Source organism: Myotis davidii, unplaced genomic scaffold (assembly GCF_000327345.1).
Source record: "Myotis davidii unplaced genomic scaffold, ASM32734v1 scaffold826, whole genome shotgun sequence".
In the NCBI taxonomy this organism is placed as follows: Eukaryota; Metazoa; Chordata; class Mammalia; order Chiroptera; family Vespertilionidae; genus Myotis; species Myotis davidii.
In genome coordinates, this window is record NW_006297142.1 from 963,261 (window position 1) to 974,776 (window position 11,516).

General features: G+C 49.9%; 1 protein-coding gene across 1 annotated transcript in view; it reads left to right on the top strand.

The window, feature by feature from the left end:
- Positions 1 to 11,516, top strand: part of ASRGL1 (asparaginase like 1) — a 15,470-nt gene that overhangs the window by 919 nt on the left and 3,035 nt on the right. The window contains exons 2-4 of the mRNA XM_006772788.2: positions 6 to 46; positions 2,757 to 2,899; positions 3,732 to 3,889. Of these exons, the coding sequence (XP_006772851.1) occupies positions 6 to 46; positions 2,757 to 2,899; positions 3,732 to 3,889 (342 nt within the window). The remainder of the gene's footprint in view (positions 1 to 5; positions 47 to 2,756; positions 2,900 to 3,731; positions 3,890 to 11,516) is intronic.

Below are 11,516 nucleotides of genomic sequence, written 5' to 3' on the forward strand. Positions count from 1 at the left end.
GAAAGCGCGGTGGCCGTCCTGGAGGACGACCCCGAGTTCAACGCAGGTGGGTCTGCGCGGCGGCCAGGCCGGCTCAGCGGCTCCCCCGGAGGAGGAGGAACGGGGCCCTGTCTAACGGGTTCCTGAAGCGAATCCGCCTTGGGGTCGACTTTAAAATGCTTCAGAGATTTCATTTTTCTCCTAGTACCTGTTGACCAAGTTGCTTTAAACTTGTTTAAGCTTCTCCTCCCTTTTTTTCCCCCTGTAACCTCTTCACATCGTTAAGAGGTGTTCTTATGACATCTTTTTGTGGGGGCGTTGGGGGTAGACTACCTACCATAAACTGCGTCCATCTGGAGTTGTGAAAAATGCGTAATACACCTGTGTAACCACATCACAAGCAAGATTTTTTTTAAAAAGAGAGAGAGAGGGGGGACGCTTATTAGAGTTGGGGATAGTGACCCAAGGAAGGGCCTAGGGTAGAAGCAGCAACAGGAGAAAGGGGGGGCTGCTCTGGCCACTGAAAAGTCAGGTAAAAAGGGACCTTGCGGCAGGTTGTAGGGGGGGAGGGTAGCCCTGGTGGAGCTGCCACTGGCCATTGGGCGGCTGGTGCACGGCTGGTGGGTCTCCTCGAGTTTAGGTGATGCAGGCCTGTGGGGGGACAAGAGGGGAGGGAAAGGCTGGGGCATGCTGCTGGGAAGGGGAGCCCGCCCAGAATCAAGGTTTAAAACCTTCCCATCACCCCCAAAAAGTCGCTTCTTTGCCGTGACTCTCCCCCACTCATCCCCAGCACCAAGTGTCCGCTGAGCTGTCCCTGTCACTGTAGAGCAGCGGTTCTCAACCTGGGCTGCACATTAGAGTCACCTGGGAATCCATTTAAAATCCTGATTTCCGGGCCTCATCCTCCGGAAATTCTGTTCTTTGTGATGGGGTGGGGGCCACGACATGAGTAACAAAGATACAGAATTTCCGGAGGGGGGAGGAGGCCCAGAAATCAGGATTTTAGAAAGATTCCCAGGTGATTCTAATGTGCAGCCCAGGCTGAGAACCGCTGCTGTAGACGGATTTGCATTCTCGGGAACGCCGTGTAAATGCAGCCGTGAAAAACGGATCGGTGTGTGCTTGCCCCTTTCGCTCAGTGGGTTAGAGTCATAACGATCATAACTGCTCTGAATGCTCACTGCTTGCCCGACCGTGTCTGCGAAACGTGCATGATGAACTCATTGCGTCTGCACTGTGGTCTGATGAGTTGGGTGTAATCATTATGCTCACGTGTCAGGTGAGAAAACTAAGGTACAAAAAGGTTACGTAGCCCGGCCGGTGGCGTGGCTCGGTGGTTGAGCGTTGACCTAGGAACCAGGGGGGTCATGATACGATTCCTGGTCAGGGCACGTGCCAGGGTTTCGAGCCCCATCCCCAGGGTGGGGCGTGCAGGAGGCAGCCCATCCATGATTCTCTCTCACCATTTGTTAGATCTAGACCTAATTATTTCCTGTATTTTGGTGGCGGGGTAAATACGACATGCTTTTTAAAATTTCAGTTACCGATTGTTCATTGCTGGGTTATGAAAATAGTTGATTTTTGTCACGTGCGTATTTGCTCACTTGCATTGATCTTCTTCTGCATGTGGATGACCAGTTGTTCCAGCACCACCTGCGGAAAGGGTTCGCTTTGCTCCACGATTCTGCACCTCGTTCCGTGTGTGTGGGTTTTCCCACCCCACCGGGCAAGGCTCAGGCACCGGCGAGGCGTCCAACAATTCAGCTCAATTCTGACCCATCTACACCCCTGATCGGGTGTTAATCCCACCCAGTAGGTTCTAGGTCAGACGTCTTTTGTTTTCATCTCTAGAAGTTCTATTTGAGCCTTTTTCATAGTTTCCTCCCCGTTCTGGTACATAAGGAATATAGTTATAACCGCTGCTTTAACATCCTTGTCTACTAATTCTATCATTTGCGTCATTCCTGGATCTATTACCATGGATTGATTTTTTTTTTTGCCTTATTATGGGTCATGTTTTCCAGTTTCTCTGTGTGCCTGGTAATTTCCTACTGGATACCAAACACTGAATTTTACCTTGTTAGGGCCGGATATGCTTATAAGCCTTTAAATATTCTTGAGCTTTGTTCTCACTCCATTTTTACAGATGAGGAAACCATCACAAAGAGGCTAAGAATAGCTAGACTGCCCTGGCTGGCTTGGCTCAGTGGATAGCGTGTCAGCCTGCGAACTGAAGGGACCCAGGTTCAATTCCAGTCAAGGGCATATGCTTGGGTTGTGGGCTCCATCCCCCGTAGAGGGTGTGCAGGAGGCAGCCGATCAATGGTTCTCTCATCACTGATGTTTCTCTCTCTCCCTCTCCTTATCTCTCTGAAATCAATAATAATTTAGAGTGAGAGAGAGAGAGAGAGAGAGAGAGAGAGAGAGAGAGACTAGACTTATGGGCATTATGCAGGCCAAGAACGCTGGAGGAAGTGTCCTAGCGGGAAGGAGCACAGCATTGCCAAGCGCAGGGCAGTGAGAGCTGATGGTGCGTTCAGGGAAACCTGACATGTCAGGGACATGTCGCCCAAGTGAGGAGGTGAAGCTGGGAGAGTGAGTCAGGAGGGCTCCGTAGTGTTGATGGGCAGGTCATGGGGTACCAAGTCAAGTTTCTGTCTTAAGAAATATTCCTTTGGCGCCAGAGTGGAGGGGGAGGTAAAGTGGGCAGCTCAGCAGGAGCTCGGGAGCCAGTTCTGAATTCTGGATTCTTGCTTCCCCCGTCCTTGTGGGTTTAGGCTGTGGATCCGTCTTGAACGTGAATGGGGACGTGGAAATGGACGCCAGTATCATGAGTGGAAAAGACCTGTCTTCGGGCGCCGTGTCGGCCGTGCGCTGTATCGCGAACCCCATCAAGCTGGCACGGCTGGTGATGGAGAAGGTACGCGCGGCCAGAGAAGCGCCCCTTCCCTGGGGGCGGCCGCGGCCCTGGGTGACCGAAGGGGCCTGCCTGTGGGGACGTACTTGAGGTCACTCTTCCAATTGTGTGAAAGGAGGGAAGGAATGTCAAGTCCCCCCACGGAGCCAGGGTCTGACTCCGTGGGCGATGTAACTTGACCAGTGATCGCTCTGTCTCCCTGTGATGGTCCCATGTCCAGCCTTCTCACGACACGTAGAGCATAGCACATGCAAAGCGAACAGACCAGCTGTTTCATAGGATGTGTTAAATAAAAACGGATCATGTTCTCTAAATGTAAGATCGTATGTAGCCCTGGCCGGGTGGCTTGGTTGGTTGGAGCGTCATCCATACACCAAAATGCCAGGGTTCAAGTCCCAGTCAGGGCACAGACCTAGGCTGCAGATTCGATCCCCCGTTGGGATGCATACGGGAGCCATCCGATTGATGTTTCTCTCTCTCTCTCTCTCTCTCTCTCTCTCTCTCTCTCTCTCTCTCCTGCCCTTCCCTCCTCCCTCTCGTTCCCTCTCTTTTCCTCTCTCTCTAAAATGCTTCAATATATTCTCGGGTAAGGATTTTTTTTAAAAAGACCTATGTAAGTCACATCTCTAGCATTATACCATCATTTTGGTTTTTGTGGGTTTTTTTTAATAGAAAACTCAGAGCCAGCCTCTTTTCAACATTCAGAAAAGTGAGCCACTGAAATCTGCACTTCTGAGGGTTTGTACCCAGAGAGGAGTCATTCTCTTCACCCGGTAGGAACAGCTAAAAAGATTTCAACTTTTTCAAAAACTCACCACGTTTCCATCTGGTCCAGACGCCTCACTGCTTCCTGACTGACCGGGGGGCCGCAGAGTTCGCCGCCGCCATGGGGGTCCGAGAGGTTCCTCGGGAGCAGCTGGTAACAGAGAGGAACAGGAAACGCCTCGAGAAGGAGAAGCACTGCAAAGGCACTCCGAAGCCAGACCCACAAAAGTAAGCGCCGTCCGTGGCTCGCGGTGGGGGGATGCTCGGGCGTGAAAGGCGGGCGGATGTTGGGTTACTTACAGTTCTTCCAGAAGCCCAGCAGCGCTCCGCAGGTTCACTCTTTGAACAGCATAATGCACACAGTAACGGGAAGGCTGCCCCTTTGCTTTTTAATAATAAACTTAACCTCATTGATTACTGCTACCTCAGGCCCAGTGCACAAAGTTCATGCACTGGCAGGGTCCCTAGCGGCTGCCACCAATGGCAAGGGTGTCCCTCCCTTCCCCCGCCCAGCCCGCCCCCTGGTCGAATTCCCAGAAGAACTCTGGTGGAGGGGATAATTTGCATACTACGCTTTGATATAGGACAGTGATGGCGAACCTATGGCACGCGTGTCAGAGGTGACACGCGAACTCATTTTTTTGGTTGATTTTTCTTTGTTAAATGGCATTTAAATATATAAAATAAATATCAAAAATATAAGTCTTGGATTTACTATGGTTGCAAAGATCAAAAAATTTCTCTATGTGACACGGCACCAGAGTTAAGTTGGGGTTTTTCAAAACGCTGACACGCCGAGCTCAAAGGCTCGCCATCGCTGGAACAGGGTGAGAACTCACTCACACTAGGCCAGCAGCGCCCCCACCCAGCGTGACTAATACAGGCGTGCCCGCGTTACTGTGTGAGCTCACCAATGCTTCTTTTTCTTTTTTTAAATATATTTTTATTTTACTACTTTTAAAAATATATGGGAGAGAGAGATAGAAACATCAATGATGAGAGAGAATCATTGATCGGCTGCCTACTGCACACCCACACTGAGGGAGCCGGGGGGAGAGAGACAGAGACAGAGACAGAGACATCAATGATGAGAGAGAATCATTGATTGGCTGCCTTCTGCACATCCCCTACTGGGGATCAAGCTGGTAATGCAGGCATGTGCCCTTGACCGGAATTGAACCCGGGACCCTTCAGTCCACAGGCCGACGCTCTATCCACTGAGCCAGACCAGCCAGGACTCGCTGATGCTTCTGGACCAGCTTGCTATCCTATAGACTAAACACACTCTGTCATCTGGTGTCCCCTCTGGGGCTCCTTAAGCCCTTTTAGGGTGCAGAGAAAGCAGCACAGCTCTTAGAGCAGTGTTCTCAACCCTCCTAACACTGCGACCCTTTAATACAGTTCCTCATGTTGTGACCCAACCATAAAATTATTTTTGTGGCTGCTTCATCACTGTCATTTTGCTACTGTGATGAATCGTCATGTAAATATCTGATGTGCAGGATGGTCTTAGGCGACCCCTGTGAAAGGGTCATTGGACCCCCAACGGGGTCGCGACCCACAAGTTGAGAACCGCTGTCTTAGAGGTTCGCCTTAATCCTATGTCCTGAACTGCAGTTTTCTGTTACAGGGGTCAGAATCCCAAATAAAACCCCCCTTATTTGAAACGAAATGTGAGAGATGAAATTTGAACGTGGCCTGGGAGCTTACCATGGAACGGAATCCGCTGGCGCTGCCTGGTTTTCAGAAGTGAGCCGTTGGGCCAGGGGCGCCTCCCTAGTCCTGGGGAGCTTTCTCAAAGGCAGCGTGGCCGGCCTAGATGGCGGCAGGCGGGTACAGGAGGCGTCTCCCGCGGTAAGGGTGTGTTTCACCAGGCGGCCCACGTTGGCGGCTGTTGGGAACCCACGGAGCGTGCTGTGGTGTCCGCAGGCGGAGTCCCCGGAACGGGGAGGCTCTGTCAGTGGTTCGTGTACGTTTTTGCAGATGCTGCCAGGCTGTTTCCTGGCACACCTCTCCGCCGGCCAGTGTTGCACGAAGGGCTCTGTCCCGGGCCCTGCCCTTGGGGACCCTCAGGTCACAAAACCACAAAGCAGTTGGTGTGTTGCAGGTACCTGGGCACCTGTCACTCAGCGGGACACCGCGTGACCCATAGCCCTCGTCGTCCACGCTCGTGACTAACACCATTCAGCCCCCAGGGAGGCGCCTCTGTGCGCCCCTTGCTCTGTGTCCTGGAAGCAAAGGCCGCCTGAGTTAAAGGTCGGTGGATCGCGCCGCTGCCGGCCTCAGCGGGCCCCGCTCGGAGTCAGGGAGAGCGAACAGCAGCATCAGGTAAGAGAAAAAGGCAACGAATAGCTGGTCAAGTCGGTTCTCTCCTAACGGCGTGTTGCTTCTCGGGAGTGCCGCGTCTCCGTTCTCTTTGTGTAAATGTGTGGCTCTGGGGTGTATGTGAGTGGGTACAGCAGCTGCCAGACTTGTACGCGAGGGCTGGTGCCTGTCACTCTTAAGTTTGTATGTACAGGGTGTCCCCCCAAAAATCTATCCACACGTTAACAGCCGATAGCTCAGTGTTGAAAATGAAATGTATTTTAATAAACACTGCCTTTATAAGTATTCAAAGTGTGTGTATACATTTTGGGGGGACACCCTGTATATGTAGGTCTAGATCAGCACTGTCCAATATAAGTGCCTTATTTTTAAAAAGTAAAAAGAAACAGGTGAAATTAATATTATATATTGAACTCATTATGTCTAAACTCGTCATCAGTATAAGCAATTATTTGAGCCCTGGCTGGTTTGGCTCAGTAGATCGAGCATCGGCCTGCGGACCGAAGGGTCCCGGGTTTGATTCCGGTCAAGGTCACATACCTGGGTTGGAGGCTCCTCCCCGGCCCGGGCCCTGGTCAGGGCTCGTGCAGGAGCCAACCAGTCAATGTGTTTCTCTCCCATTCTCTCTAAAAATCAATGGAAAAATATCCTCCGGTGAGGATTAAAAAAAAAAGAAGAAATTATTTGAGATGTTTTATATTCTTCTTTCATACGAAATCTTCAAAATCGGACGTGTACTTGACATTTGCAGCCCGTCTCCCTGCGGACTCCCCGTCTCCAGGGCTTGGTGCCCCGAGTGGCCAGTGTCCGCTGGACTGGGCAGCACAGTCCTCACAGCACCTCCAGGAAGACCCAGCGCTTTATGTTGGCAGCTAAACGCACACTGAATGTTAGAAGTAGGGATGCTTGTATTCTTATAAAAGGTTTAAACAATTTAGTTGAATTTTCAAAGGTATAAAGTTAAAATTTCCAGCTTTTAAGCAATTTTGGGTTTCAGAGTCATTGTAATTCATGGTTTGACTGTAATATTAATAGACTAGAGGCCCAGGGCACAGAATTCATGCACGGGTAGGGTCCCTAGGCCTGGCCGGAGATCAGGGCTGGCCGGGCCTCCCTTCCCCGGCTGCCGGCCCAGGGGTCTTCCTTTGTCCCGCGCCACACCCTGGTGGTCAGCGCATGTCATAGCAAGCAATTGAACTCCCGATCTCCCGGTCGAACTCCCGAGGGGACAATTTGCAGATTAGCCTTTTATATATATAGATAATTTTGCATCTTTTAGGAAAAAACTTTTTTAAACCGTACCTAAAATTTTTTCTACTGTTTTGCTCTTTAGTTTTGATGAAACTATATTCTAATTTTGTGTATTCAATATAATTACATTTCACTTTTTCAACCCTAGATCATTGAAAATGGGTGCACATCTCACGCTCTTGATAGAAAAGACCAGAGGAGCTCCCAAAGGAAAAACTGAGAAGGAAGAAGGGGAAAAAACCTCCAAGAAGCCATATGCTTGCATTTTTAGAGGCAAAACAGTAAAAGGAGGCCGCCTTCTTGCCGCCTGAGCCCACAAAAGCTACGCGCGGGCGCGACAGTCTCTGTCCAACGAAGAGCTCATGACTCGTCCAAACAATGAAAGTCTCAACAACACTGTTCTCTCCAAATCCACAACCTGGCAGGTCCGGATGAAGTCCCTGCAACCTGGGCTTCTTCCCCAACGGACGCCTTGGCTGCTAATCCACAGCCTCCCGCACAGAACAGGACGGGGCAGGTGCCAGCAGTGGGGGGGACGCTGCCTCCACAGCGGACCACTGATAACACGGGCAAACACTGGCATGAAACATCAGTGTCGTGTCCTCCAAAGAATGAGACCAGGTGCCCGACATTAGCCAAGCCGAACGCTGCCTTCCAGGCATGCAACACAGTGTTTACAAAAACAATGGAAACTTTCTAGGTTGAGTAACAGTTATTTCACAATCTGATAAAATGCCAAACGTGTGATTAGGGTAAATAATGAGGAAACTAATGATCACTATCTACATTGATTGAATGGGTAATACGTGAGAGATGAAATCACGTGTGAACTTTTTAAAGTACTCAGTTCAACTAGAATGTTCCCCGGTGAGAAGACATGTTGAACAGCTAACAGTCTGTGCGTCGTTACACTCCCCGGAGGAGAAAAGCTAGCTTAAATCAATGAGCATTTCAGTGGGTTTCCACCTGCCTTTTAAGGGATGCGTTTTGAATGAAGAGAAGAATTGGGGAACGCTTTTTAGATTAAAATTAATGATCGCCTAGCCCTAGCTGGTTTGGCTCAGTGGATAGAGTGTCAGCCTGCAGATTAAAGGGTCCCAGGTTTTGATTCCAGTCAAGGGCACATATCCGGGTTGTGGGCTCGATCCCCAGTAGGGAGTGTGCAGGAGGCAACCAATCAATGGTCCTCTCTCATCATTGATATTTCTATCTCCCTCTCTTCCTCTCCCTTCCTCTCTGAAATAAAATATGTATTTAAAAAAATAAAATGATCACCTGGCCGCATGGCTCAGTGGTTGAACATCGACCTATGAACCAGGAGGTCATGGTTCGATTCTGTCAGGGCACTGGTGCCGGTTGCAGGCTCGATCCTCAGTAGGGGTCGTGCAGGAGGCAGCCAATCCCCACGATTCTCTCTCAACATTGATGTTTATATAAATCCCTCTCCCTTCCTCTCTGAAAACAAGAAAAATATTTTTTAAATAAATTAATTAAATTAAATGATGGAAGGCAAGCCTATGTATGATAGGGAGCTAACGTGGTTGGTAAGCAGAAGGTATAGAAGCATGAAGTATGGCCAAGAGTCCAGCAGTACTCTGTGTGACACGCGTGCAGCGCATGGTTTGAATTTTTCTAGGAGACTCGCCCTCAGCTGGGCCAACAGTGAAGATGCTGTGGGACAATCCGGGGTCTAGATCTGCCCAAAATGGAGCAGCTTGGTCAGACACATCACTGACTTCACAACGAATCTCAGACACGTGGTGGGAACACCGACTAAATGCTGTTGAAGTAGTTAAATCCAGTCTAGATAAGAAGAGTTGAACAGCCCTAACAGGTTTGGCTCAGTGGCTAGAGCGTTGGCCTGCGGACTGAAAGGTCCCAGGTTCGAGTCCAGTCAAAGGCATGTACCTTGGTTGCGGGCACATCCCCAGTGGGAGGTGTGCAGGAGGCAGCTGTCCCTCTCCCTTCCTCTCTGTAAAAAATCAATAAAATATTTTAAAAAAAGGAAGAAGAAGAAGAGTTGAGCAAAACCACAGAAGATTCTCAAAGAACAAATCATGGCCTTTAACAGAAAGTGAAATTTAATTTTGAATGTATGCTATCTACAGTTACTTAGTTTGAACTGTCAATTTCTATTGCTAAGCTTAACAGAAGCTTTGAAAACATCCAAGTTTGGTTATTTGCTTTTTAATAGGATTAAAAGTATCCTTTTACGTTTAGAGAAACAAAACCAAAAGCGCATGTGAACTATGCAAGAATGACAACCCCATCAAATATAAGGAAATTGGGTCAAGGAAGCAAAGATATTGGTCTGACTTGGAGCAGACTCGGTCCAAAATCCTGAAACCAGTTTCTCCTGAGGCTACTTTTATGTTTACTCTCAGAGCGTAGCTCCACTTGAAGAGAGGTCTGAACCACGTACTGCTGTTTTCAGTTTTCTTTATAACCACCAGCATTTAAATTTGAAAGAACTTAAGATGTTCCGCATGGATCTAAATAAGGGATTGTGATGCATCTGATCAAATGAAAGTGGTAATATCTTCTGCGAGGAGAGTTTATCATATGTAACCCCGTATTGCATTTGAGTGGGGTAACATCAGAATCGGGAGTCATTTCCAAATCTAGGTAATTCTGCTTCCAGAATTCTATTGGAAATTCCAGTTGCTGTGCCTCAGTGGAGGGAAGTTTCTCCAACTAAAATGAGTTAAGAACTTGCTAAGAAGTCTATGGACTCAGGAAAGTCCGCCTCGTTCAGCGCTTCCCCCGTGGGGTGGGGTGGGTGTGGAAATGCTGATTATGAGAACGTCATCAGTGCTCTCTGATACGAGGCGAGGAAAATTAACTTCACGGAGTAAATACACAATTGATCTATTTTGTGTGTGTGTCTTGTTTCACGCCTCCCGGAGTCCCCAGCTGATGGAGGATCCGGATGTGAACAAAAACAGCTAAGTCCTCATTGGTGGTTTGTCAGCGTTCAGTCACATGAATACCATAGCAGGACAGTATATTTTGAGACACATTTATCACATGTTTATAACTAAACTGGAGGCCCAGTGCATGAAATTTGTGCACGGGGGAAGGGGGGCACCTCAGCCCGGCCTGTGCCCTCTCGCAATCTGGGATCCTTCGGGGGATGTAGGACCTAAACCGGCAGTCGGACATCCCTCTCGCAATCCCTCTGCATGCACCAGTGACCATACTTTTCATACAGGTGAGAGGCATCTTGCTGTTGTATGGGCAGCTACATTTTTTTGCTCTGATTATAAAAGTAGTACATAACATGATCCTTCTGAGGCAGTAGTACCATTTTCCCCATCTTCTGGATGGAAAAACTTAAGCAGAGAGAAGTAATTGGCTTTGTCACAGTTATAAGTGTCAGAATCAGGGCTGACCACAAAACGTGCAAGCCAGAGTCCATGCATGTCATCGCCGCATCATCCTGTTTTTTCAGTGTTAGAGTAGCCTTGCCAGGTTTTAATTTTTAACTCTAAGAGACTGTTCCCAACATACAGGGTAGGGTCCCTAGGCCTGGCCGGCAATCAGGGCCAAGCTGTGGGGCAACCAGTGGACAGGTGATCGGGGGACCCCCACTGGCACCCACCTTGGCTGGCAGCCTGGTGCTGCCTGCTGGGCGGCCCCACCCCCTGGTCACCTCCCTTGGGGGGGCGGGAAGAAAGATAAGGGTCTGCCCCCTGGTGGTCAGTGAGCTTCATAGCGACCAGTTGTTGCGCTGTTCGGTCAGTTTGCATATTGGGGTCTTCCCCGGCGCATGCGCAGGAGCAGGCCTGCTCGCCCCGTTGGGCAAGGTGTAGGAGTGCCATCGCTGCACCAGCTGCCCTAGATGCTGCGCGTGGTTTTCCAGAGGCTGTCTTCGTTGTTGTTTTGTCATCCTCATTCGAGGATATTTTTCCCATTGGTTTTTAGAGAGAGTGGAAGAGAATGAGGAAAGAGAGAGAAACATGGGTGGGAGAGAGGCACATCGATTGGTTGCCTCAGGGTTGGTACGTGCCCTTGACCCGGAATTGAAACCGAGACCCCTCGGTGCACTCACAGGCCGACGCTCTATCCACTGAGCCACCCTGGCCAGGGCTCCGGAGGGGTTTCCCATCTCCTGCAGGGGTGATGAGGACCCAGGCCCGCACAGCCCGGCCCACACCCGATACCAAGGCCTCCACTGTAGCTGCGTGGGGGTGGCCAGATCCTCTCTAAGCCCCGGCCGACTCTGTGACGTGTCTCGGCTCACACGCCCGGGTCTCCGCAGTCGCTCGGCGGAAGCCCT